The sequence below is a fragment of the Passer montanus genome, unplaced genomic scaffold (assembly GCF_014805655.1).
Source record: "Passer montanus isolate IOZ18808 unplaced genomic scaffold, ASM1480565v1 scaffold90, whole genome shotgun sequence".
Taxonomy (NCBI): domain Eukaryota; kingdom Metazoa; phylum Chordata; class Aves; order Passeriformes; family Passeridae; genus Passer; species Passer montanus.
This window is the reverse complement of record NW_024374368.1, coordinates 962661-990192: the sequence shown is the minus strand read 5'-3', so window position 1 is coordinate 990192 and position 27532 is coordinate 962661. Positions and strand designations below refer to the sequence as shown.

The 27532-nt window shown below is 37.7% G+C and overlaps 1 protein-coding gene across 1 annotated transcript; it reads left to right on the top strand.

Moving 5' to 3' along the window:
• Positions 1-912: 912 nt before the first annotated feature.
• On the top strand, positions 913-26533 carry LOC120495781 (ATPase family AAA domain-containing protein 2-like). Its single transcript, XM_039695636.1, has 19 exons — positions 913-999; positions 7618-7666; positions 7992-8090; positions 8377-8475; positions 9563-9641; positions 10401-10563; positions 10780-10895; positions 12233-12407; positions 12996-13084; positions 13403-13562; positions 14727-14817; positions 15260-15565; positions 17221-17311; positions 18706-18889; positions 20419-20604; positions 21674-21809; positions 22043-22155; positions 24417-24545; positions 25802-26533. Exons 1-19 carry the CDS (start codon positions 913-915, stop codon positions 25838-25840), a joined length of 2391 nt encoding a protein of 796 aa, XP_039551570.1. The 3' UTR covers positions 25841-26533.
• The last annotated feature ends 999 nt before the right edge of the window (positions 26534-27532 follow it).

The following is a 27532-nucleotide window of genomic DNA, read 5'->3' as shown; positions in this document are numbered from 1 at the left end:
GCTCCTCACCAACTAAACCATGGCATTAGTATAATAAATTAATGTGTATATATGTTTGGTTTTGTTTATAGAAATAAATAAATATATATGTTTAATTTAATAGGTGCAAAGGATCTCTCTTAAACTTGCAAAATCTGTAAAATGCTTTCTCCTGTTCCAGAAAACACAGTTAAAAGTTGCATAAAGTCTTGCAATAATAGAAATAAGATTCAATCACAGCACAAATAATTACCAATATTATCATGCAGTAAGTGAATAAATACATAATAGCATTGTTATAAAAATACACTCACACTTTGAACTAAATTGTCTGGATTATTCTTAGTTTGCAGTAGCTCACTGATTAGAACTGCTGGTTTTAAAGACTTTACATTTTTTTCATCTGCTACTTTTTGGCATTAATTTATTTTTAATAAAAGCCTTTGAAGAATATAATAAAGTTGACTGAGATATTTTTAAATAGCAAGAAAATTGGACACGGTGCATCTTAGCTATTTTAGAACAACACATACAAATTCAAGGTGAAATCTTATAATGCATCAAGTAAGACAATAAGAATTATTTATCCTTTTCATCACAGAAAAAAGCTAAAGATATGTAGATTACTTTTCTAAATCATATATATCTTAGCATTAATATTACTTTTTTCCTTGCTTTCTTTTTGGTGTTATTGAGAAGAAGAGCTTTTTTAAGCCTCCTCCCCTCCATTTTTATTTTGTTTATGAAAGCAAGATAAATTAATTCTTTTTTCTTCTGATAATTAGGCCATATAAAGTTCACAGAATATTTAATCTTAAAAATAAATAAAAAGTACATAAAAACCTTCACATATGTAGGTGATTATTGATATGTGCTGCTATTTTTATAATTACAATAGAATTACAAATATAAAGTGATTTTCCAAATGTGGCGATGAAAGATCAGCAACACAGCCAGCAGGTGGCCCCAGCCAAACATCACTCTTACACCGTGAGCTCTGGTTTGATCGATGTTGTATTGGTGAAACTGTCTTACAGGGCACTGTATTGTAACACAGTAGAATGAAAAAAATGTTGCTACACTACTTGATTTACTGATGTATAACAATTTTAGAGATTGGAATGACAGATAAAGAATTCTTCATAGCTACACAAAGTCTAGTGTTGCCATCAATAAAACCAGGAATCAACTGGAGGTTTAAAAGGATTTGACTTTGCATTGGAATGAACCCCCAAATTAAAATAAATACATGTAGCAAGTGGCTTTTCTCAAGGTGATAATGTACACAGAATGAAAATTTGAAGAAAAAATTATATCTTTTAACAAGCTGTATGAAGAGAAATTCATACAAGTGAGGACTGCACTGTATACAGCTGAGCTGGAGACTGGATCCTGCTGAACACAAGAAAGGAATCAATGTTTAATTTAACTTAATAGTGTTATTGGACAAACATTTCTCTTGCTATTTGAATTCAAAATATCATGAGACTCATGAACATTGTAGAGGAGTTGTATTTTAAGAACTGAATTGGAAATGGAAGAAATTATTTTACTGTGACTAAAGCATCCATCAGTGATTTGTAAATACAGGTGTGGCAGTGCCACAGATTTTCAACTGAACTTTCAAGTAATTTATTCAAATCAAATATGTAAAAAAAAAGTGGAAGTTGTAAGGAAAAAAAGTTTATGTAAAAATAATACTGTGTTGTACACCAACATGTACAGGATAATTAGGAAAAACGAGCATCAGGGGGAAGTTGCTCAACTGGGTGTGTTATTTCCATGTAATTTCTTGTGTGTTAACTATCTGTTTAATTCCCTAATGAGCTGGGTACCCACTGATAAGATATGTCAGGGTATGTTTGGGTAATTGGAACATGTATTTGTTAATGATACAAACTTCAAATATAGAGGTTTAGCAGTTCCAACCAATCAGGGAACTCAAAAGTCCCAATGAAATGTAATATGAAATAAATTGCATTTATGTATCTTTCTGGAATGTGAAGTAGATAGTTTTTATTTCAACAAAAATCCAGGAAATGGCACATAAACGTACAAAATAAGAAGATTTAGAATAGGTCAGAATTAAAAATGTCCATGCAAGCTTAAGCCCCTCTGCAATGGCACCTTTCAATGTCCTTGCACTATCAGTTCATAAACTGTTCTTTCTATATACGCTTACCTCATTTATTGGAATGAATGGATGGTGCCAAATAATTCACTCTCATTTTCTCCCCATTTTAAAGTGTGATCTTGCATTTTGTTTATCACTCTCTGCTCAAATGCTGCTCTTGATAGACATTGTTGATATCTTACAGACTTTTCTATGGTGTTCTTCATGACAGCACCTAGGCAATTCACAAACAACCACTAATTTCTCTTGACTGTCATGAGCTGTGTCAGTGGTATCATCTTTGCTTGCTGAAAGTAAGTTAAGTTGATGTTTAGGTTGCACAAGAAATCAGTTTTGTGATGTTCCCCGAGATCCTTCAATTCACATCAAATACCTGGATGGAGAACCATTTATGGAGATTCAAGTTGAAGTACGGATGTTTATCTTAAGAGCAGGGTAAAAAGCCAGGGAACTGGTGAACATACCCTATTCAGACACTATATGCAGATTTCCATTTCCTTTCATTCCAGTTTTTAGATGGAAACCAAGTTTGACCAAAATGGCTCACTAACTTTGGATGCCTAACACAAGGTATCTTGGAGCTGATTTTTCATAGTAATTAGTAAGTTCAGACTGCCTATAGTTCCCTAAAACTAAATTCCAAGAATACTATATAAAGGAAAATAGGACAAATTATCACAGTCACTTTGGTCTAGATGAATAGCTGGTATCCCTTATCTCAACTTCTGACTAACTGTGGGTAGCTGCAAATCCTTTAAGACTTACAGTCTACTAAATGTTAAATTACAACTATGAGATTTTAAAATTACACAAATCAAGCATGAGGATTTAAAGTTTGGTATAGAAAATGGGGAAAACAGAATTAATTGCAATTTTGAAAAATTGTGATTTAAATTATTCCAGTATGGCCATGGAATTTTATGGAAAAAGAGCAGTGTGTATTCTGCTGGCAATACTCAAATTCCTAAATCCAGCAACTGTTCTGCAAGTGCTATATCATTCATTACATCAAATTCCTCCTGTTCTACAGCAAATGAGGGATTGGCTGCCTCACATTTAACATCTTCTTCAACATAAATGTTGACTTATTCCCAGATCTGAGAGATACAAGATTTTCTGAAAAAGAATGCTCTCATTAAATGACCCCTGTTGGAAAGGGACTCACACAGCTGAGCTGAATTAGCATGATAAAAGCAATCCCAGATATGGTATTGCCAATCCCCTGAATATGAGTCACTCATGTTCTCTTAATGCAGACTTTCTTTTGCCTGAGTGTTTCAGAATACTAAATCAGAAAGTAGCAAATACACTATTAAATATATAAAGATTTCCTATTGTTGCTGGCTCATTCCATATCTCCAAGCAGTAAGCATAAAGGAATGGAATTCAAATTTATAACTCATGTTAGCTACTCTGGCCAAGAGCAATTCAATATTTTAACATTATAGCTTGTTTCAGTTGGTCTTAGCTGCTTTCCTACTTGAATGTGTCCCAGAAAATGCTATACAGAATTGTGACTTTTATTACTAGACTATATCAGACATTTATTTACATTTTAATTTTTTTTTTTGTCTTGACTTCAAAATTGTTTTATGCTCATGCATACTTGCATGCTTCAGAACTACAGCCTTACAACAAGTAAAGATAGAATGTGGACAAGTTTTTATCAATACTGTATTGAGTGTTCCATTTTGACATGTAATCTCCCTATATGATTTTCTAGATTTCTAACACAATATTTGTATGTATGTCTGCATTGCCTTTTTTTTTGTTCCTTTATCTCCTTAAAAAGACAATGTAAAATACAAAATTATTATCAGTATTAATAAAAAAATTACTTGCAATTATACATCATCCTAATTCCACATGTGCTGACTGCTTTACAAAAAAAAAGATTGCCGAGGCCAACCCCAGAAATTGTACAAAGAAAGAAAAACCCCAGCAATGATTTGTTTTACTTTCCTTTTTTCATAGTTAGTGTTAACTGTGATTCCAATAAAAAGATGATCAGCTAACAATGAACAGCTGTACATGGTTTTTTGTGCTTTGATGTAGTGATATTTGTTTGGAACCTCTGGGTTAACAGGGAAGGTTGTATGAGCAGGAGCTGCCTGTAGCTGTTAGGCCATGAGTTGTTCAGACCTCCTGACTTCTGCTCTTATGTTTGCATCATGCACTGTGGATATTGCTAAGGTTCCCTACATCTCAGTTTCCGCATATGCCAAACCAGAAACAACTGTGTTTTAACAACTAACAGGTCAAAGAGCATTCACTTGTGTTGTTCTCCTCTGTATCACAGAAATTATTCTTGTCATTGTCCTCTATGACTTATTTCAAATGATCCTGGGGCATTCCCATTCTTACTGGCTTGATTTGGAGGGATAAGAGGCTGTATCTGCTTCAGGAACTATTTTTGCTTTGGAACAGGAAATGAAACATTTTTGAATTAGCAGGTTTGGATAAGCTGTATCCTACAGGTTTAGAGGCACTGTTGAAGAGTTGGACTATTAATGTTGATTTTCAGTAACTCTTGCTACACAGGGCAAAATTCAGGAGTGCAAAGGAAAGGTAACATGCTAATGTTTAAACAGAATAAAAGAAATGAACCAGGAAATTATAGACTTGTCAGTGTCACATAATTCCTTGGAAAAAGTAATGGAACAGATAACATGAAACTGAATTAATAACCAATTAAAAGTGAATAGCAGAATTAATGCCAGTTCATTTGTATTTATGGAAAATAATCCTATTAAACAAGTTTCACATTATACTTCCTTTAGTATGGGTTGGGATAAAGGCTGAAGAAAAGCTGATTTTGAGGTCCACCAAAGCTGGAGACATTACAAAATAGTTACACCACTACAAATTGATATTTTGCTTGGCAAGTTTAAAAGTGGCTAGGGTTTTTCATCATCTTACAAAGCTACTTAAATGAGCCGTATTAGCAAGGCTTTGTGCATAATATTGGCTAGGGATTTTGTCCTTCTTTTGACAACAGAAAAAGGTATTGTTCCTGGCAGCAAGAGATAAATGTGTTTAGGCTGAGACTTTGCTACGTGCTGCCACATATACAGTGTTCGTTTAGTGTGAGGGTGGAGAGGCACTGGAACAGGCTGCCCAGAGAAGTTGTGGATGCCCCAGTGTAGGCCAGCTTGGATGGGCCACTTGGTCTAGTGAAAGGGGTCCCTGCTCACAGCAGAGGGGTTGAAATCAAATGATCTTTAAGGGTTTCGCCAAAACCTTCCATGATTCTGTAATTGCGAAGCTCTAGGCTGCAAGTGGGACTTTCCACAGCAGACTCGCACCAGGACTGGGCGTGGTCAAGGCTGGAACTTTGGAGAGGGGATGTTGCTCAGCAACCTGACAGCCTTTCTGTAAACATTCCACTGCAGTTGGCACATAGGGTCCCTCTCTTTCACTCTGCCTGCATGGGTATGTCCTGTTATTATTGTTAAAGTCCTAGTTTGTATAAAGTGTTGGCCTTTGTGCTTTGCAGCCCAGCTCTTGAACCAGAGCTTTTTTTTGGCAATAGGTTCTTGAGGTTGTTTAAGACTTCAGAGTATGTTCAGAAGGAGGTATTTGGCAGGTGTTTCATGTGTAAAGAATTTGGGCACAGCTAATTTTTAAATTGGCTGCTGGTGTCCTCATTTTGGGATTGCATGTTGCAGAGAGATCACACCTGAGCCTCTGTTATGTGTGGGCTGGTTCTTGTGCCCCAAAACAGTCACTTTATGTTGTGACTTTGTAGATTTAACTTTTCCTCTAAATCAGTTTTCTTACCTCATAAGCACCTTGATGTTTAATTAATTTTTCTTTCATGCTTAAAAGTAGTTTTGTAATGCCAGGTCTAGTTAAGACATGGTGGAAAGCTGGATACAAAGTGAAGCAGTACTAGTGTTTCTGTCTGTGTGTCTGTATTTTAATTCTCTTTTTTTTCTGAAAGGTTTTCAAAGTGTAACAGCAATGAGATGTTTTTTCTGCCATATACAGTCTTAGAAAATCAGCGTAAGACCTTAATTCCAGTTACAAGAAGAATAAGCAATCTTAAGAGTTGAAGTCAATTGTGCTTGTCACTTCTTCCTAACACACTTTGTGAAATTGTCTGAGGAAGGCCGTGAACTAAAAATTACTTAATGCTGTCATGCAGAGCAACCTAAGTGTGATGACAAGCTTCCATAATTTCTGTTACCTTAATATGATTTTCAGGATTCATTTTTAATTGTTAAATTAGATTTTTTTTTTTTTATTGCACTCAGCAAGAGGGGAAAATAAACCTGAAAATGGCACATGTTTGCAAATGCTTAACCACTCGTTCTTAGATCTCCTGTAAAAAAGTAAACTTTTGGACCTAATTTTATGTAGTGATGAAAAACTTGGCTGGAGATCAATGACTTGCTTTGGGCACATTGTATTGAAATGTCATACTGGTTATGTGTGCTGGTTTCAATGACGTTTTTTGTACCTGCTTATCTTTGCTCTTACATATCAACTCTGTATCTTAGTACTTCAGAAGCAGTCTTGCAAAAAAAGTGGATGACAGGGAGACGGTTTGTAGGGTATTTCATGTAGAGGAATTATTTGGTTGTATTTTAAATTTAGCTCAACAAACTTCTTCCAAAGCACAGTTTAGTCTAGAAAACTATTTATTTTTGCTCTCCAATTATAGTTTAATAGCTTACAGTCATGTCACATCTACACTCTAAGGGTGGAGGAATATCATCTTCAGAAGAAACGCAAAAATAGCAGTGAAATGCTGCAATACATGCCATAATTATGCTTTCTGAATTGCCTTGTGACTTTTGAATGGACTCTATTTATGAATAGCTGTTTCAGGGCTTGAGTTTTCACTCAAGTCTTACTTAAAACTGATGAGAGCTTTATCTGTGTTTGTTTTTATGCCAGCCTTGCCTCTGAGCTCAAGTCGTCCTCTGTTGTGAGAGGAAGTCCTGTTAAAATTATATTCAGCAGCCAAATTCCCAGTGTGGTTTTCTCTCTTAAGTTAGTCCACTGTCCTTTTGAATTACAGGTGGTTTTTTTTTTTAATATCGTTATATCTGCTTAGATAGGTCTGGTTTTTTTGTTTAGATCTGAATTCCTTTATGTTTTCTTTCGTTTGTTCATTTGTTTGTTTTTTATGAAATCAGATTTTTCCATAGTACTTTGTTTATCATGTCCCAAATGCCAGGATAATTTTTTTTGTCAGCTAGGCATTGCTTTGTCCTAGGTTCTGCTACACTCTTGGATTATTTACCTATTATTAATTGATGCACTATTTTTTGCATCTGGTGAAGTGTTTAACTATCACGTGTACTAAACCCTATTTTAGAGCAGAAATACTTGTTATTAATCCTGGGTACCAGAGAGATGCTCCCATTCTCTCCTCCTGTGCCTAATTCAATCTTTTGTGTATATGGTGTGCCTTGAAAATGTTACTATGCAAGTACCAAATAGGCCCACAGGTTTTTTGCATATTTCTGACTATCTTTCTTGTTTCTCTTAATTAGGAAAGCCTCAATATGGGAAGAACTAACAATGAAAATCCTGATGATCCAGGTAGTGTTGCAGTGTTTATTTCTGCTTTAAATTTTCTTGACTACACTCTAGCCAAAAGCCTTTAACAATTGAGATGGACTGAACTACTTGTTTTTCATCTATTAACGAATTTATGTTCCTATTGCCATTACAAGCTTTAAGCTCTAGGGCTGTACTGTAGCGAGCTCAGAACAGGTATTCAGAGGAAAAAAAAATCCATTTGTTTTTTCTGAAATGCTTACAAGATAAAGAGTTGTGGACATGTGGGAATATATCGTGTACTGTGTTTTGAATACATCACATTTGCAACAGTACTTACACGACTTAACATTGTGTTGATGTGCAGCAGTTCCACCAGAAAGAAGTGAAGGAAACGAAGGTGATGGCCTACGCCGCTCCTTCCGGCAGAGGAAAAGTGTTGAGCGCTACGAGTCTCCCTTGGAAAGTAGGTGTGCTGGGCTGACCCTGGCTGGAAACCTATGCTCACCAACCTGCTCTATCAGCCCTGCTTCTCAGCTGAACTGGGGAGACCAAATAAGATGGAAGGCAACTTGTAGGTTAAGGCAGTTCACCAAAGCAAAAGAAAAGGGTTGTGCACAACTGAGAAAAAATGAGCATGTGATGTCATCTGCTTCCCAGGAAGGAGGGCTTCAGCATGTGTAGTGATTGCTTCAGAATGCAAACACATTTGCAACAGTACTTACACGACTTAACATTGTGTTGATGTGCAGCAGTTCCACCAGAAAGAAGTGAAGGAAACGAAGGTGATGGCCTACGCCGCTCCTTCCGGCAGAGGAAAAGTGTTGAGCGCTACGAGTCTCCCTTGGAAAGTAGGTGTGCTGGGTTGACCCTGGCTGGAAACCTGTGCTCACCAACCTGCTGTTTTAAAAAACAAATGCCCCACCTTCCTCCTACTTTCGCTTCAGCATGTGTAGTGATTGCTTCAGAATGCAAACATTTTAAAAAACAAATGCCCCACCTTCCTCCTACCTACTTTTCTTAACTTTTATAGCTAAGCTGATGTCATATGGTATGGAAAATCCCTTTGGTTAACCTGGGTCAGCTGTCCCAGCTGTGTCTCCTCCCAGGATCTTGCCAGCCTACTGCTATTTTAAAAAACAAATGCCCCACCTTCCTCCTACCTACTTTTCTTAACTTTTATAGCTAAGCTGATGTCATATGGTATGGAAAATCCCTTTGGTTAACCTGGGTCAGCTATCCCAGCTGTGTCTCCTCCCAGGATCTCGCCAGCCTACTGCCTGGGAGTGGAATGTTGGGGAGACAGCACTGATGCTGTGCCAGCACTGCTCAGCAGTAGCCAAAACACTGGTGTGTTATCAACACCTTTCCAGCTACCAAGGCACAGCACAGCACTGTGAGGGCTGCTGGGGGGAAAATTAGCTCTATCCCAGCCAGACCCAATACAGACTGTTATGCAATACTATATATTATACAGTTTCTCTTGAGAGCTAATTTCTTATATGAAAGTGAGGGGTTGTTGGTTTAGATTTTTTTTTTTAATGAAAATACGTGCACACAACTTCTCTTTATATTTCTTACTTCATTCTGCCAGTAAATTTTATTGAATGCATGTATCCTGTGTGCATTCCCTTTTTTTCCTTGCAATTTGGCATCCTTATTGTTGCTTTTCAGTTAAAAAAATTACCTATCTACCCTTAAAATAATAACAATTAAAGACACTTAATAATCTTACTCTTGTGGTTTTCAAATTTTCTTAAAAATCAGGTGTGTGTCTTTTTACTTCTATTGTACACTGATTAAACCACCCAACATTCCCTCCTTGGAACTTTCCCTGAACTTGGAGATGGATAATACATGTCCCATTTTCTGCCTTTGACTCTCCTGGTTTCTCTCAAACTTGTTTGTACCAAATTCTAAATTCTTTGCTTTCAACAGATGTAAGAAAACGTAACCTAAGCTCATGCAACTGCACTTCATCTGTCAAAGAGAGAGATTCAAGCAAAAAACCTAAACGGTTGGTGTATGGTTTATGATAGCTCTCCTTTATAAAATTGCTGTTGATAAGTGTTGATATGTGTTTTGCTGTTCATATAGCTGAATAATGCCTTTAAGGTTTTTTTGACTGGTGGTAATTAGAGATTGATATAATTGCAGCTTACTACTGTGGTAGTCTGAGGGTATAAGGAAAACATACACTGCAGGGGCAGCTGTCCTTTTTACTAGTCCTTACATTTTATTTGAAAATGCTGTATATTTGGTCACTGATAAGGTGGTGAGGAGGGTTGTGGCTGAGATTGTGTAAGTGAAATTTCATTTTTCTGGAATGGAAGCCATAATGTCACTCTGAAAATCTTAGACTTGAAGGGTATACCAATTAAGATTTAAGACTTAATCTTGAAGAGTACAATTTATTAAAACTGAAGACAACTTACAGGGATAGCCTGTATGGAAGTTTAAATGGATTTTTTATTCAATCACTCAAGAGAGTTCACGTTTCTTTATGAAACTATACTTAAACAAGAAAAATGCCTAATGAAATTCTAAATTATATGTTGCAATACTCATATTTGTAAGTGCTAAGAGTTGTTAAAATAACTACCTCAGTTTAAAGTTCTTTATTTAGTCATGGCCATTAAGCAACTGTTGGAATTAATAACTATTTAGGAAGTTTATGCTCATTTATAAGGTCTTTTGGATTCACTTGCTATCATTAGAAAATCAAAAATTATCTAACTGCATCATAACTTTTTTCTTTCTCCTTAATTCAAATTAGGTCTCCTTCAGCCAACTCTCAGAAGGATGACATAAAGGGAGCTCCGATTGACCACACGAAAACTGAAGCAGCTCGGAAAGGCAATTTAAATGAAGTTCAGAAGGATTACATGAAAATTGGAGCAAGCCTGGCTGGTGCGGAGCAAATGCAAATAGATGGTTCAGTAAGTATTTTTACTTCATGGTGTCAGTGGGACATTTGCAGTATTTATGGAAGCTTCCAGTAATGGGCCATCTACAGCTCCTGTGACTGACAGTTTTCTCTCAAGAAATTTGCGAATTGCCACTAACATTTTCTTTGTGCTGACATCTAATTTGTGATGGAATCTTATAGATGTTGCAGCTTTCTTTAACACATATTCTGTTGACTTCATCTTTAGGCACAGTTTCATGGTGTGGGTGGTCTCTCTGACCACATTTCAGCTTTAAAAGAGATGGTCATTTTGCCGTTGCTTTATCCTGACGTCTTTGAGATATTGAAATTTAAACCTCCAAGGTAAGACAAACCATTTAAAAAGATAAGTCCTTAACTCAATTATTTTTAGGAGAATATCCAACTGGGGTTTCAATATGCTTCCATGCTTCAACATTTTCAGCAGTATTTATAGTTCTTTTTAGCACTAATAAAAAGTATTTTTTTAAAAAAAAGGATAGAATACAGCATATATGTAGGTTCAGAGATTTACTGTGTGGCAAACTAGCCCTTAAAAGGTGAAGTTGGAGGTTGTTTTTCTTTAAAGTCCTGCATGCAAGTGGACTTGATTAGTTTGTGAGAAGAAAGGCAGTATCTGCTTCTAGTCAACTGTAGTTTGTTTTGTGGAAGTCCAGTTTTGTCTTACAGCAACTCTTTTTTTTCTCAAGTATTTTCAGATATTATTTTTACAATAATACATTGTTTTCACTGCAACTAGAACTTTGCAGTGTTTTTTATGTTTGGGCTAAAATAAAGAATCTGTCCCCTTTTTACACGGCTAAGCGAGTTCTGTGTTATGAAATGAAATTACTGGAGATTCATTAGCTTTATATATCCTTGGTCATGGTATATTGAAATTGGACTTCAAATTATTTGCTTCCAGTGAATTTAAAAGTATTAAAAACCAAAGAAAATCTGTGTTTTGCTTCTTTATTAATTGAAATTAATTTTGAAGCAGGAGTGCATTGGTTCTTTTAGTTGATGGAAATACAGAAATGCAGAATACCTTCCCATTTTTACACTACTTCCTCTTTCTTAGTCACCAGCCAAAGGAGACCAAATCCAGTAACTCAAAACTCTCAGATCCTGACTTTTGTGAAAGGAGACCAAATCCAGTAACTCAAAACTTTTTAAAGGAGAATGAAGTTATTTACTCTCAGATCTTGACTTTTGTAAAAACAAGAATGAATATGTAGTTTATAATTGAAAAATGAACTGAAGATTCATAAGTTAGCCCAGTCTCAGATTCTGCATTGGAAATTTGCTCTTGTTTTCTTCCACTCTACTGCAACCATCTCTTTTGCTTTGTCAGAACTTCTGCATTGGAAATTTGCTCTTGTTTTCTTCCACTCTACTGCAACATCTCTGTTGGTTTGTCAGAACCGGGATGCTATTATATTTTATCAAGATTTTGTACATCTGCATTATTCTCTTTATTCATTTTGTTTGCTGTCTTGCAGAATTGTGTAGGAGCACTTTTGACTTTTCTCACACTTCAGGTGTTACTATCTTATCCATGAAGTGTTCAGCTTAGGAGAGCAGAGTTGTGTATTTTAGGGATGGAGGTTGTAATAAATACTTTTCCATGACATTTTTTCTTATATGAATTTTTTAAAAAAATTCTTTCTTTTAAATTGTAGAGGCTGTTTATTCTATGGTCCACCAGGGACTGGAAAGACCCTGGTTGCTCGTGCACTTGCTAATGAATGTAGCAGAGGTGACAGGAAAGTAACCTTTTTTATGAGAAGTGCTGCTGACTGCATGAGTAAATGGGTAGGAGAATCTGAACGACAGCTGCGTTTAGTGTTTGAGCAGGTAAGGTTGAAACATGCCATGTGTTCTGTTGGAATTGTAACTAACTTTTTATAGTCATGAACTCTTTTTCATGTTTTGTAATCCACTTCCACTGAAATGGGATTATCAGTGTTCCCTTTCTCAGTAGAGTCTCTTGAGATGTATTGAAAAGATTAGTAAAGCAAACAAGAAAGTCACCACTACCACCACCACCCTCAAAAAACCCTTCACCATACACACAATTCAGTCACAAAAATGGTCTCAAGAAGCAAGAGATGGTAGCTTTAGGTGAGAGGAAAACAGATGCAGGGTGAAAACATGTTCATTTAAATTAGTAATGGAAGGCCACTTCCAGAAACTTTGAGTCCTGTCTGTTCTCGTGGTTGCCAAAGAACAGTAAAAAATACTGGTATGAATTTTTCCTGTCACCCAGTCTCAGTGGATTGAAAGGCTGATGTTTTCTGTTGACAAGCTGTTGTTTCACATTAGTTTAATTAGTAGAGATCCCTGATGAAAAATCTAGTCCCAGTGCCTTTCCAGCCATAATGTCTTTCTTCTCTTTCAAGTAGTGCTGTTTTCCTGATGCCGGTGTTCCTGTGTTTTTTGTAGGCCTACCAGATGCGACCTTCAATTATTTTCTTTGATGAGATCGATGCTCTTGCTCCTGTACGATCCAGCAAACAAGATCAGGTTCACAGGTAGGACAGGTTTGATCTTTGTGAAAAGAAGACCACAACCTATTTATCTTGATGTGACACCTTCATTTAACCTGAAAGCTAGTAATTCAGTGCTAGTGAATTTCAGATGATTTTTAAACAATAAATGGAAACAATTCACTAAGCCTGATATCAGTACAAAATCTGTGTTACCTTATTTGTATGTCTTAAAATAATTCTTTCAATGATCAGTATCTTATGAATAAAAACCTGTCTTTTTTGAAGGATCAGTAGAGAAGGTTATGTGTGACTGAAGAAAATTTATTAAACCAGTGAATGAAAATTATATTTTTCTGTTAGCTCTGTTGTGGGGACACTTCTGACACTTATGGATGGCTTAGCCAGCAGAGGAGAGGTTGTGGTGATAGGAGCCACCAACAGACTGGATTCCATAGATCCTGCTTTGCGAAGACCTGGGCGCTTTGAACGAGAATTCCGCTTCAACTTGCCAAACAAAGAGGTCAGAACTTCAAATCAATCTGATGTGGCAAAGTCCATCTTTGTAGCAAACCCCTGTAACAAGGCAGCATCGTGGAGCAGTGCAAGTCTCCACCTGTAGTGTACAGCTTGGACACAAGAGGGATATCTGGAGATGTTCCATTGTACTGTGAAGGGCAAACCTGGTACTGAATATATATAGGAATAAGATGATGTCAGCAAGTAGCTGCTTCTCTCTCAGACAAAGATATGAAGTACACTGCACAGGGCAGCACTTTGAGTTCAGAGGCAATAGCTAAGCAATGAAGAAATTTGTTTCATAGCAACAAAAATATTGGGATGTGGATGTTTGGGAGAGACATGGTGTGCAAAACTGTAACCCTGCTTTTGTGTTTTTTCTCTATCATTGATATTTCTTGGCAATTTTTGGAGCAAAGATCAAAGGCTAAGTGGATTGAAGGCTAGTAAAAGTGCATGAAACAGTGAGTTTAGCAAAAACCTTTGTATACAGTATTTATGTGCTCTCAGGAACAAGAGACAAGGTGCCATGAAACAGATATAATACACAATTCCCTGCTGTGGAAGAATTCTAGAAGTGTGTCATAGTTAATCTGTGTACCAGAAGATACTTCACTGAATGTCTTGCTAGGATCGGGGATGATAATGGGCCATGTTTGACATTTTCTGGATGAGTGACAGTAGTTGAGTCATAGTTTTTATTCCTGGTAGCAACTGTAGCAATTTTAAATAGGCTAGGACTGTTTTCTTTGAAACAACTGGCAGAAAAGCAAATTTGATGAACTACTGAAACCTCACTGTGAAATTTTGCTAAATTCGTGAGAATTTTCTTTGACTCAAAATGTCCATTTGCAGATGAGGCTTTTACTACAATTTGTTTTTCAAAATCATTAGGTTTCATGCTTATAAAACTCATTTTTTTAGGGAAGATGCACCTGCTTTTTATTTCACTTCATTTCCCACAAGACTTTGATGTGAGAATTCAAGAATGATTAAACTTCCTACTTGAAGACGCAGCGAATGTATTAATAACTGACGTTTAAAATACTTAGTTTTAGCAGATAAGAAAAGTATTGTACTAGTGTGAGAGGTTTGGGGTTTTGTGTTGTGGTTGTTTTCTTGGGAGAAAAACTTAAGGCAAACTAAAATGCAGCGATTTGGTTTCTAGGCAAGATTAGAAATTTTCAAAATCCACACACGAGACTGGACCCTGAAGCCATCGGACAACTTACTTGAAGACCTGGCTGAGAAATCTGTTGGTGAGTTTGAAAGCGGTGTGGGTCCTTTTTCCCTGGGCAACGTTCAACCACTCTGCCCCCAGCCTGCATCACTGCATGGGGATGTGACAGAAGTGCCAGGAGCTGGCACCTGGCTTTGTTGAACCTCACACTCATTGATCCATCCTGTCCAGATCCCTCTGAAGGGCCTTCCTGATCTCCAGCAGATCAACACTCCCACACAATGGAATATTGTCCACAATCTTACTGAGGGTGTACTCAATCCCCTCATCCACATCATTGATAAAGCTATTAATAAGGACTGGACTCAGTACCGAGCCTTGGAGAACACCACTAGTGAGCCCTCTGCTAACTGGATGTAGCATCATTCACCAACACTCCTGGCTGGGCCATCCATGCAGTTTTTAACCTATATAACACATATATGTGTTGACGTAACACTTTTTCTTGTTTTGTTTGTCAGGATTCTGTGGTGCTGATATTAAAGCCTTATGTGTTGAAGCTGGGCTCTGTGCTTTGCGCCGCCGCTATCCGCAGATACATGAAAGTGACAAAAGACTGAAAATAGATGCCAGATCAATTAAAGTAACAGCAAAGGATTTTGCCATGGCCATGCAGAAGATTGTTCCAGCATCACAGAGAGCTGGGGCTTCACCTGGGAGAGCACTACCATCTATTTCAAAGCCACTGTTAGAAAACACCCTGGAAAGAATTTTACAAGCCTTGCAGAGACCATTTCCCCATGCAAAACTTGCACTGAAGACCCAAGGTATTATAATAACATCTAATTGTTATACTTTGCAGGTGCAGAGTGGGAGCTGTGGGCTCTCTACTGGAGCCCCCTATTACTGACAGTAGCTCACATCCTGTTGATAATTTCAGAGATGGATCTAAGGTTTCACATATGAAGCACTTCTTTCCAAATTGTAGAATCATAGAAAGATTTGCATTGGAGGGACTTTAAAGGTGATCTAGTTCCAACCTCCCTGGACAGGGACACCTTCCACTAGACCAGGTTACTCAGAGCTCCATCCAGCCTGGCTTTGAACAGTTCCAAGAACTGGGCATCTATAACTTCTCTGGGCAACCCATTTCAATGCCTCAGCCCTCTCAGAGTATAGAATTTTTTGCTAATATCCAATCTAAACTTACTCTCTTTCAGTCTAAACCCATTTCCCCTTGTCCTCCCACCACATGCTCTTCTAAGGAGTCCTTCTTCATCCTTCCTCTAGGTTTTCTTCAGGTACTGGAAATCCAAAAGTAGGTCACTCTGAAGCCTTCTTTTTTCCAGGCTGAACAAACCAAATTTTCCCAGCCTTTCCTCATAAAAAAGATGCTCCATCCCTCTCATCATCTTGGTGGCCCTCCTGTGGACTTGCTCCAAAAGGTCCATGTCCTTTCTGTGCTGGGACCCCAGAGCTGAAGCAGCCCTGCAGGTGGGGTCTCACCAGAACAGAGCAGAGCAGAGGGGCAGAATCCTCTCCCTTGGTCCGCTGCCCACGCTGCTTTGGATGCAGCCAAGGACACAATTGGTTTTCTGCGTTGCAAGAGCACATTGCTGGGTCATGTCCAGCCTCTCAGCCACCAGCAGCTCTAAGTCATTCTTGGCAGGGCTGCTCTTCATCTGTTCATCCCCAGCCTGTGTTACTGGGAATTGCCCTGACTCAGGTGCAGCACCTTGAACTTGGACCTATTGAACCTTAAGAGATTCCCATTGTCACAGTTCTTGAGCTTGTCCACATCCCTCTGCATGGCATCCCATCCTTCAGGTGTGTCAACTGCATCACTCAGCTTAGTGTCATCTGCAGATTTACTGAGGTTACATGCAATTCCCTCATTAATGAAGATATTAACAGTAGTCCCAGTAGGCACCCCTGAGGGACACCACTTGTCAGTGATGTCACTTGGAACTCTAAGCAATTGATTGCTACCCTCTGGATGTGACCATCCGACCACTTATCCATCTAGAAGTCCACTCATCACTCATCCGTCTCCAATTTAAAGAGCAGGACACTGTGGGGGATGATGTCAAAAACTTTACAGAAAGTCCAGATAAATTATGTCTGTAACCCTTCCTTTGTCCACTGATGTAATTAATAATTATTATGAATATAGTAAATAAATGCTTAAATGAGGGGAGAAGGGTTTTTCTGGTATCTAAGAACTACAGGAAAAAACCTCCCAAGTGTTTGTCAATAGGGAGATAATATCTGATGCAAATCATAGGACATAGGACAGCTTTGGATAGGCTTGTGCAATCTCCTTAGATCTGTGGTAGGGTGTACTCTAATAATAGCATTCAAATAACAAAATGCAAGATAAATGGTTTCCAGCACTGATTTCAAAGGTGTATTAAAGCAAGAGCGAGATATTAACTATTCAGTAAAGATAACACATTTTTCTTGTCTTTAAATACTATTTTAGGGAATGATGGGATTGACAGTGATGATGAGTCACCATCAGTCTCTGAAAAGAAGGCTGACAGCAAAAAGGCAGAATTCCGCACTTTGAGCAGGTACATGTTTGTCCTCTTTATGGTGATGTTTTTGAGAAGGCTGCATCTGTAAAATGTTATGTAAATATGTGAGGGCTGCTGGATGAAAGAGTTAAGGGTGTGTGTGAGGGTGATCAATATTTGCAAGAATTCAACTGTGAAGATCCAACTGGGTACTGAATCTAACTGTTCTGACTACGCTGCCCTGACTTGTCAAAATGATCGGCCCAGCCTTCCTTTACTAATTTAAACTGGTTCACAGACTATTAAAACAAGTTGGTTTAATCCATAGTATTCCTTCAAAGACTCTAGACCCAAAAATGCTCATTCTGTCCTTTTAGTTTAAGAATCTCTGTGGATTTATGTAGCCATCTTTTACCCTTCTACCTTCCAAGATGGTTGAACCAGTAGCAAATTATGTATCAGAAACAAAATCAAGAAGTGGTTTGTTAAGCCACTAGGAGAAAAATTTAAATGATGCCTTCATTTTTTACCTTTACCCTACGGATTTTTTGTTATCTTTTGACATTTTAATTGTGGAAGTCATGTAGTCCAATAGTTTTAAAAACAGTTTATTTTCAGATATTTTTCTCCCTTCCCATGGCTGTGCTACCCAGAAAATATTACTTGCTGAGCTTCACTAGGTTTCTATGATCTTTTACTTCAGCAAGTGTAGGTACAATAGTAATGTGGTGGGAAAATGCACAGACCTCTTCACAAGTGTATTTCATGTAAGTAAAGCAAGATGACTAGGAAATTAATGCTCAAGTCAAAGATGACACAACCAGAATGACTGAATAAAATGAATATAAATCTTACAACTATTTAGAGTAGTGCTGTAATTTAAGCAATTAAGTAATGTTTTTCTTCAGATACATATAATGTGTTTTAGTACCCACATTAGTCTTTTTCTAGAAATGTGGTTTTGCCCCTTTCTTCCCACCATCTCCAGGAACTGTGGTCAAATTGTAGCTAAATTTGACAGGTGTAGACATCTCACTTATAAGCTGAAAATGGTTATGCATGGACAGTAAAGAGACCCAGCTGGTTTGAGCTGTAAGAATTTTTATTTTGCCCTGTTATCAGGTTACTCACCAGCTGTTTTGTGTGTATTTGCCTGGACATTCCCCCTGTGGGATTTAAGAACTGTTACTTAACCCAGCCAAAGGAATAGTAGACATGCTGGAAACTGGCAGAATGATTTTTTTCTTTTTTTGGCAGAGGAGTGATACCAGTTTTTGAGAAAATAGACTTTGATAAATAGGCTGGTCTTCTTGATCATGGAATCACAGACTAGCTTATTATTTAGTAGACCATGGAACATATTTACAAAAAAAATGTATGGGAAAAATATTTAACATCTGTGTGCCTCTTCATCACTCTTCTTTAAACTTGTTTTCTTCTTATTTTTGTAGAAATCCTTCTTACCAGCCAACATCTTTCAGGCCACGGTTCTTACTAGTTGAAGAGCCAGGATGTGGGCAGGCTTTTGATTTGGCACCTGCCATATTACATGCCCTGGAAAAGTTTCCAGCTTATACACTAGATCTACCCACCTTGTTTGTTAGCACTGCATCACAGGAAGAAACATGTTCACAGGTATCTTTTTTGTTGCTGTTGTTGTTCTCACAGGATTCTTGAACTGTATATAAACTAGTGAAATAAGCACAAATCACTGTTAATGGAGTTGGCCTGATTTGAACTTGCTGTTATATGTTTACTTTTGTCTGAAAATTCACTTTTCTTGTAGATGGAATGATACTGAACAAGGACATTTGTACATATCCATGTTTCATTTCTGTCTGAAATGAGAGGATGTTGCTAGCAGCTTGGGAAGATGGGAGGTGCTGCTAATAAGCCCCTCTTTGTGGCAAGGAATCCTGCTGGTGTTGATGGGATCCAGAAAGTTGGTTTTGTTGCTTCTTGGGTCTCTGTGCTCCCCATAGCTGGCTCTATATCATTCTGATGGCGTCATGCAATTTTTGTAACCTTCTTTTTTATTGCATTTGTAAGGCAGCCAAAGTTTTTGTGAAAATATGTTTTTTGAATATACATATACAGTTTGTACTGCTGCAGTGAAATGCAATGAAAGCATTCCAATTCACGGAATGCTTAAATGTGCAAACTGATGTGTGCCCCTTATCTAGAAAAAAAATAAATAAGCAGATTACTGCAGTTTTGATTTTTTACTTTTAGGCAGGAAATCAATTTAATTACTTGGCAATGCTGTATTAAAATATTTTTTTCTTTATTAGCAGCATTTTAGAGCTGTACAAGTCAGGACAGACATATCATGTGACTGGATACTCCTGATATTTGCCACACAGGAAGAGCAATTCTCTTTTCATTATGTCATGGTTGCACCTATGGCTATACAAATACCCTGTCTACTGCATGGATATACCACACATTTTTGACAGGAACTCCCTGCATATTGTTACTCTGAAATGATGCATGGAGAAATTTGCTGTGTGAAAGGACTGTTGCCACTTCCCTCATGCCGTAGATTCGTGTTCTCTTCTGTGATTGAAGTGCCATCTGTAGGCAGTGGTTTGTGGTCTTTCAAAGCACATCATCTGGTCTGATGGAGACTTTGATAATGAGAGGATGGAGAGGCTGTGAGCAATTTAGCTTTTCAGGCAGGCTAAGGACTAGTCACCTCTTATAAAATGTTCTTGAAATTATAATTTGTGTCCAGGCTTCTTTTACTGTGTTAGCCCTCATCTTTTCACATAGGTCTTTGTTCAGGCTGTGCTCCAATCTAATGTTGGTATGGGCCCACACTGAACTGGAAATGGTGCAGTCACAGCTGTGTAGTGATTTCTTCAGGCTAACACATCTTGCTGAAGGGTTAGTCTTGATTTTTCAGGCACATCATCACATCATCTGAGTTTTGAGGCTCTTTAGGAGTTATCTTACCCCTACGTAGTGATTTGAAGTATGATTCCATCCTGTATCTGTCAGCACAGGAATGTCTATGTTTGAGTCAAAGTGAAAATGTTACCTTATTGTTAAGGAATTGTTCATTTATTGGTTTGTCTTGATGTCTTGGCTTTATGCACTCTTATGTCACAAGATAGTCTGTTCCACATGATGCAATTTTCTAATCCAAGCTTTCATTTTACCAGTTGATACGAGAAGCTCAAAGAACAGCACCAAGTATCATTTATATCCCACAAATCTCTTCATGGTGGGAGGCTGTTGGACCTACACTGAAAGCTGGTTTTACAGGATTGTTGAATAACATTCCATATTTTGCTCCAGTTTTGCTCCTTGCAACGTCTGATGTGCCACATGAAGATCTCCCTGAAGAGGTATTTCTGTCAATACTTTTCTTTCTTTGTTACTCAGTTTCTTGTTAACATACAACATTGGAGATCTGTGCTGCTTTTAAGCAGATTTATGCTGTTATTACTCAGGCACCAGAACCTCTTAAAATTTTCTTAGAATAAAAAATTCTGAAAGCATTTGTCTAAAGTGTTTTCTGAGTGAATAGATTGACTTTGACCCAACTTTTTCTCCCTTCTCACACACTTGTGCTTACTAGACAAACATATAGATATACTTCAGACAACCAGTTCAGTAGCTTCAGGATGGTTTGGTGTATACTTAGTGAAGAATACACAGTGCTTGAAAGATAGACGGGAAAAAGATTGCTTTTCTGAAAACATTTTTACTGAAAAAGTGCTGTGGTCATACTGTTAGTGATAGAATCTAATTTCTAATTTAAATTATTTCACAAAAAATCAATTTCTTCATCTAGGTGGAAACTTGGCAAATTAAAAAGCTAAGGACTAACTTCTGTTTAAGCAACTTGAAAATCAATTTTTAGTTGTATTTCTTAACAAAATTAATTAAGAACACATGCTGTGCTTTCTAGAATCTGAGTGTTCATTAAAGAAAGGTGTTTAAAATATTAATATGCTGCTCTGATTATTTTGTCTAAGTAGCAAAGTTTTTATAAATTTAATAAGTGCCTTCTAAAATTAAAAAAACAACAAAAATCCCACATTACAAAAAGTTGGCACTTGTCTGCTGAGCCCTGCCTCTTGCCTCTGTCATAAATATTCAAATTAGAGAACATCAAGCTGCGTAAATGTACAATAAACAGTATTTGGGGAGGTAAATATCACCCCTTTCTGATTGGTTTATCATATGTTTTTTCATGGATCTTAAGCTCGAGAAGGTTGATTAGAGAAAGTATTTTAGTCTGCAGTGCTATGGAAATCCAGCCTTTTAAGGCCAAGGAGTTAACTTTTAAAGCTTGTTTTATCTAGATGCATATTCAGTGTAATATAGAAATGCACTTGTCTGTTTGGAATAGAAAATAAAAAGTTTTTGTGGCCTTATATCTCTTAAATCTCTTTTCTTCTCATGGTCTAGATAAAAACATTGTTTAATACTAATCGTGAAGAAGTTTTCAATATCCCACGGCCTACCTGTGCTGAAAGGAGAGGGTTTTATGAGAACTTGATTATGAAGCAAGCTGCTGAACCTCCTGCATCAAAAAATAGTACAGGTAAGGATTTTCTACATATAAAACTTTGTTACTGTAAGTTAACAGCTAATACAGAATTTTCTTTGGTGATAATTCTCTGTCATTCATCTTTCATGTACTTGCATTCAAGCACCATGAATTGACTAAAATTTTTCTCTGTTATTGCAGAGAAGTACCCTATTCAGGTACAGGATACTTTGCGAATACTCTCCCTACATTAAGAGAAATCCTGACTTAAATTTGCATCATTCCAGATTCACAGGCACATGCAAGATGTTCTCAGGTGGATGGGCAACCACAGGTATTGGACAAGAAAGCAATCAAAATTAAAAAACGAGGAGTGTTTGTGGATTACTCTGAGCTCAGAGTAAGTCAAACTTCAATTTTGTTAATACTGAAGTAGGACATTTTCTTTGTGTTTGAATTAAGTCAGTTGTTAACCAATGCCAGTTCAAACAATTTATGAGAGGGATATATAGCTTGAGAAACAATGCAGCCTGTAAGGGACTATGACAGTTCTTTCTGCAGCTGGTGTAAACTGCTGCTCTTGCTGTATTTTAGAAGATGGAGTTCTCCTCCCACTTTTTAATGTAAAAGGGCTTGTTAAATTTTAGAACAGCCCAATGACAACCTTCTAGTACTGTTAGTTATTGATGCAGTTTTTACGATGGATTTGGGTAGGGTTGTTTTGTTTTTCTGTTTGCATGTTTTCATGTATTATGAACCAGAAAAGGACCTTGATTTTTAGCAGTTATGGCTTTAAATCTAAAATTAGCCGGTTGACCTAAAGCACATCCTGGATAAAATACTAATACCCACTTTTTCAAAATTCTTTTAAAATCCAGTATTAGAATTTTGCATTTCTACAGTTACAGAGTTATACGTTTTTTCTAATCCCCTGTAGGAGAGAAGTTGTGATCCTATGCTATAGCTGGGGGAAGGGTCAAAATGGGCCTAGCTGCAGGGGGTAAAAGAGGTTTCTTTGCTTGAACTGGAGAGGGTATAAAAGAAGGACCTGAATTTCAGGGAATATTGGCTTGGGCGAAAATTTGCGAAGTTGCTAGCTGAAGTCCTGGAATTTGGTCAAAGAAGAGGAGGCCGCTGTTTAACTGTCTGAGAAAGAGAATGTTATTTGGATGTTTCCTCTGTATGGGGAGAATATGACCAGAATGGAATCCCGTCTGATGAAGGGGCTTGTCCACACAATTTCTGTCACATTTTTAAGCTGTGACATAATTTGTAGAAGTGAAACTAGTTTTCTTAGGCTGGTGTTCTGCGGAAGCAAATTTTAGGGGATTTTGTTGTTCACATCTCCCTGCATATGTAAAGAAACCACATAGGTTTTTCTAGAGTCAGAGTGCTAATAGCATGTGCTCTAAAGTTACTTCCAGCTGGAGAAATGGTATGGTAGAGTCCTTATAGATGTTTCAGCTTATATATATTTTTCAGCTGTGAGGAGAAAACTACCGTCATGAAACATGTCTATTTAGAAAACTTGTTTCCATGACATGAGTGCCACTGGAACTTGACACTTGTACCAGAGAACCTCATTGGAACTTTCCTGAAGTCAATAATCTGGGTGAACCTCCAAAATATATCTGCTTGGTTTTGTATGGATAGGTTTTTTATTATTTGTTTGGGTTTGTTAAGTTGGTTTTGATTGGTGGCAGTTTCTGTTTGTTTATTTGCTTGGTAATAGGCATAGAACTTGACAAACAAAGAGAAAAGCATGCACTCACCTATGTGGCAACAATTAGAAATTGTTTCACTGGAGATGTTGGCCATGCACCTCTGTCATGTCCTTTGTGTGGTGTTTACAGCAGCTGAAAGCTTGTGTGGGTTTTGTGCCTCTAAGCTGCGCGTTGGGTAGAAGGAAGTTCAGAGAAATACTCAAATCTTGTGGTAACGATCTCAGTAGGGCTGAGTTAATGGCAAGCAGCTGTGAGGCAGTAATATTTTCATTTGGTTCAGCTGCCTTCTTAAGCTATATCTTCACAACCTCACATAACACAGAATTGCTGGACTGCAGTGGTGCCACTAGCTTGCTAGTGTTGCATTTCCACAGATTATCACACTCACGTCTCAACAGAAGGGACTGTGTGACAGATATGTAATTTGCTACAGGTGGTCATTCTGTTCTAGTTCATCCACTCCTAAGTTGAAAGGTAGGAGCTAGCTGGTGTTTGGCATGGTAACATCCAGCTAATGGGTAGGGGTGAGTACTTAAGGAGCTTCTGTCTCCAGCTGGCACGGCTGTACCTGGAAAATCTGTAACCTGTCTTCCAAAGACATATTTTCCAGGGCCCTGTATAGCATTTCTAATGAAATACAACCGTGGCTTTTCAGTAGCAGCTACTCTATAACAAAGTGGATTGTATCATTCCCTGCTGTTCTGGAGGCAGTTGATTGGCAGTTATGATCGTTGATGTCATAGATTGATAAGTAAGAAAATATTGTCTGAACTTTAAACCTTCGTTTTGTCTGAAGTGTGAAAAATTGTTTTCTCCAATTAAATTTTGTGGGATATTTAATCAGATCTCTGAAGTGCCACTTTTATTTAACAAGATATGAAAGTAGGACATACCTTGTGCTATTCTGAATTGTAGTTTCCACTTTTCTTTTCTTCAGAAAGTGTTGGATGCTGTTGTTGCGGCAACTGAGAATGTCAGTATATCAAGTATGGCAAAACTATATTCTGTTCTTAGCACGTGCATTTACCAACAGCGGGAAAATCCAGACAAAACCAAATTAGTGGAGGTAATTTTTTTTGTCTTAGAGCACTTTCTGTCACATGATATTATGCGTATGTATGTTATGCATGTGTATGTGCTCACAATTATTTATCACTCTTTACTGCTTAGTTGCCTGTGTTACAAGACTTTAATTTCAGAATAAAAGAGATCTACTCATATTGCAAACCTATTATTGAATTTGGCATAATTGTTGGTAATTTTGGCAGAACAGGGCAATGGGTCCACCTACACAACCTCTCAAACCAGTTAATCTGTCACTAGTCTTTCTGAAGAACTTTTCCAGTTCTATAAAGAAGGTGGGGGGCTGTGAAAGGAGAGCATTTTTTTCAGTCTGTCATTTCCTATTTCTTCCCTTGCAGGCAGGCACACATGGTAACACTTGGATAGCACTCATTCCATTCTTGAAAAGAAATTAAATATGAAACATTACAAGACTTCAGGCTTTTCTGTAGGCTCACTAGACTTTCTTTTTAACTTGGCATGGCTCAAGCTTCTTTAATATGATGTGGGGAGCAATGATGGTTTGATGCTAATGAGTCCAACTCTCTAATCTCCTCCTCTGACAGAGGATTTCTGAGTTGTTGGAACTCAGCAGAAATCTTCCATAGGCACCTATGGTCCCAGGCAGGTATTCTCAGTATTAAGTTGTTTTAGATAGATTGAGTATTCAGTCTTCAAGATCCTTGAATCTATTAATCCGTTTGTCTTTCAGATGTTTATGCACGATATTACATAAAATTCTTTATGCTTCTAAGTCTGCCTTTAAAAAAGGCAAGCCTCTTCTCTTCAGCTAAGGAGGCCATTCCTGAAAGTGATCCCTTCTCTCATCTAGCAAAATCACATGTTTGAGCATGAGAAGGGATTTGTGTTATATCGGGGCTTGTGGGCTCTTGTGACTGGACTTGATTTTTTTTGTTCATTTTCTATTTCTACTTTTAGCTTTAGTTCCAGCTTTCAGTAGTGGCTCTTCAGGAACTGTCTTTTATTGTTTGAAAGCATCTTGATAGAGAGGCATTGTTCCTTGAGACAGATCCTTGCGGTTTCTCTGGCCTACTCTCTGTTTTGGGTGCCTAAGGACTTGTTTGAAGCTAGTGGGGCTAGAAGGACATTGTGATGGTGGTAGCACATGTATTGGCTAAAGATTACTAACACTTGGATGTATGTACAGATTATTGATTCTTTTGATGAAGAAGTTATCAGGGTTCTCAGGCTTGTATTCACACTGGCTACTAATTTGTCTTTTTTTTTTCTCCTTATTAGGAAATGAAGAAAGAAATTGTAGCCCTCAGTTGGCTGTGATACTTGACTTCAGTGTACTTGACCTACTGTAATGTATGGCTCCCAAATACATAAGTTATATTTAGCATGTCTCACTAATTGTAACAGCTATAGGAAAAAAGAACAGAAGAAAGAAGCTAAGTACCTAACTGAAACCAGACATAAGAGACTGCTGAACCAGCGACACTTGGTGAAATGACCAATATGCCAGATTATGAGGAACAAAACAAGGCAAACATATTCAACTAGGTAATTCCAGAAGTAGATCATACCCACTGCATTGAGAAAGGATCTGTCTGAAGAAGGGAAGGCATCAGCTGAAGAGAAGTGGGCACCAGCTTGAAAGAAGATGGAGCATGTGGGCTAATTAGCATATGAAGCAAGAGCATCATTCAACCAACAGAAGATTGGATATTAATGAATAGGAAGACTGTGTATTTGGGAGCCAATCAACAGTAGTGTCTGGAAAGTTTTGATAGTCAGTATGCTGGCATTGTGGATTTACTGCCTACCACCACCCTCTTCTGCACAGAACTGAAAATAAATCCAATACCTCTACTTTGTATGGCTCAGCCTTTTGCACACTGGGTGAAAGAACCCATTTTGGGACAACAATATTTTCTTTTCAATAGAACAGCATGGAATTCTAAAGTGTATTGATTCTGATTCCTGCTGTTGTCTCAAACCTTCCAAACATTTTTTATTGCTGGAAGACACTGGAACTGCCTTTTTTTTTTTCCTTCAAGTTTATTTCTAGTGAAGAGAAGCTGAGAGGCCAGGAGTAGGACACAGGGTGCCATTCTCGCTTGTGGCTCTGGCTGCCCTGTCACCTCATGGGAATGGGCCCAGAAGGCACCCGAGTGCCCTGGGATGTGGGAGCAGGCAGGCTGGGGTGGCACCACTGCCTTGCAGGCGACCCTGGAGTGGCCACCTCCAGGGCTCCAGATCTGAGTTCATCCCCTTGGATCCTCCTCCCTCAGTAGCTGATGCATGTGGATGTGCTGGTTTGCTGGTTTATTTGTTCTTCCTGTTTATTTTGATTCAGTTTCTTAGCTGTAAAGTTATCTTATGAAGATTAACTTAAGCACTGCTTTGTTTTTTTTTTTTTTTTTAATAATGGTCACACAGAGAATGCCCATATTTTGATGACAAAAAGGTGTCAGGACCAGCGCTTGACACAAATATACATAACCTCTGAGTGCATTTTAGCTGGCCTAAAGTACTTGTGAAATGCTCTTTAGTCAAGTGTCTGTATGTTCTACTTTAGATGCTTTAAAAACAAAACTCTATAAATCATCACTAATTTGTGCTTAATTAAGACTCATAATCTAAGCTGGTGAAAATGTTACTTAAACTTTTTATAATTTTGGTCTACCTTAGTAAAAAAGAGACAACTTACATGGCTATAAAGCTGTCATGTAGCCTATGCTTTCTGCATCTCAGTGTTGCTACTTCAATGACTGTATCATTCAACTTGCAGGAGTTCAGTGTTTTTAACATAGCTTTCAAAAGCTAAAAGTCTTATATTTCCAAGTCAGGCTCTTCTTTCCAGACTGTCTTGCATTTTCATGGGAAACACAGACCAAATCCAATTCAGAAATGGTCTGCCCTGCCTTGGAGTGAGGCTTGTCATGGGCTCTGTTTCCTTCTCAAGGAACATTTTCAGGAGTTTCAGCTGCATGGATTAGGGCTTTTTTTTTTTTTTTTTTTTTC

Excerpts from the sequence above, each read along its gene's own strand:
- LOC120495781 (XM_039695636.1), top strand. The coding sequence starts at position 913 with ATGAAAGATCAGCAACACAGCCAGCAGGTGGCCCCAGCCAAACATCAC. Across the intron at positions 13,085-13,402 it reads AAACAAGATCAGGTTCACAG|CTCTGTTGTGGGGACACTTC; the intron begins GTAGGACAGGTT and ends TTTTTCTGTTAG. Across the intron at positions 17,312-18,705 it reads GAATTCCGCACTTTGAGCAG|AAATCCTTCTTACCAGCCAA; the intron begins GTACATGTTTGT and ends TTATTTTTGTAG.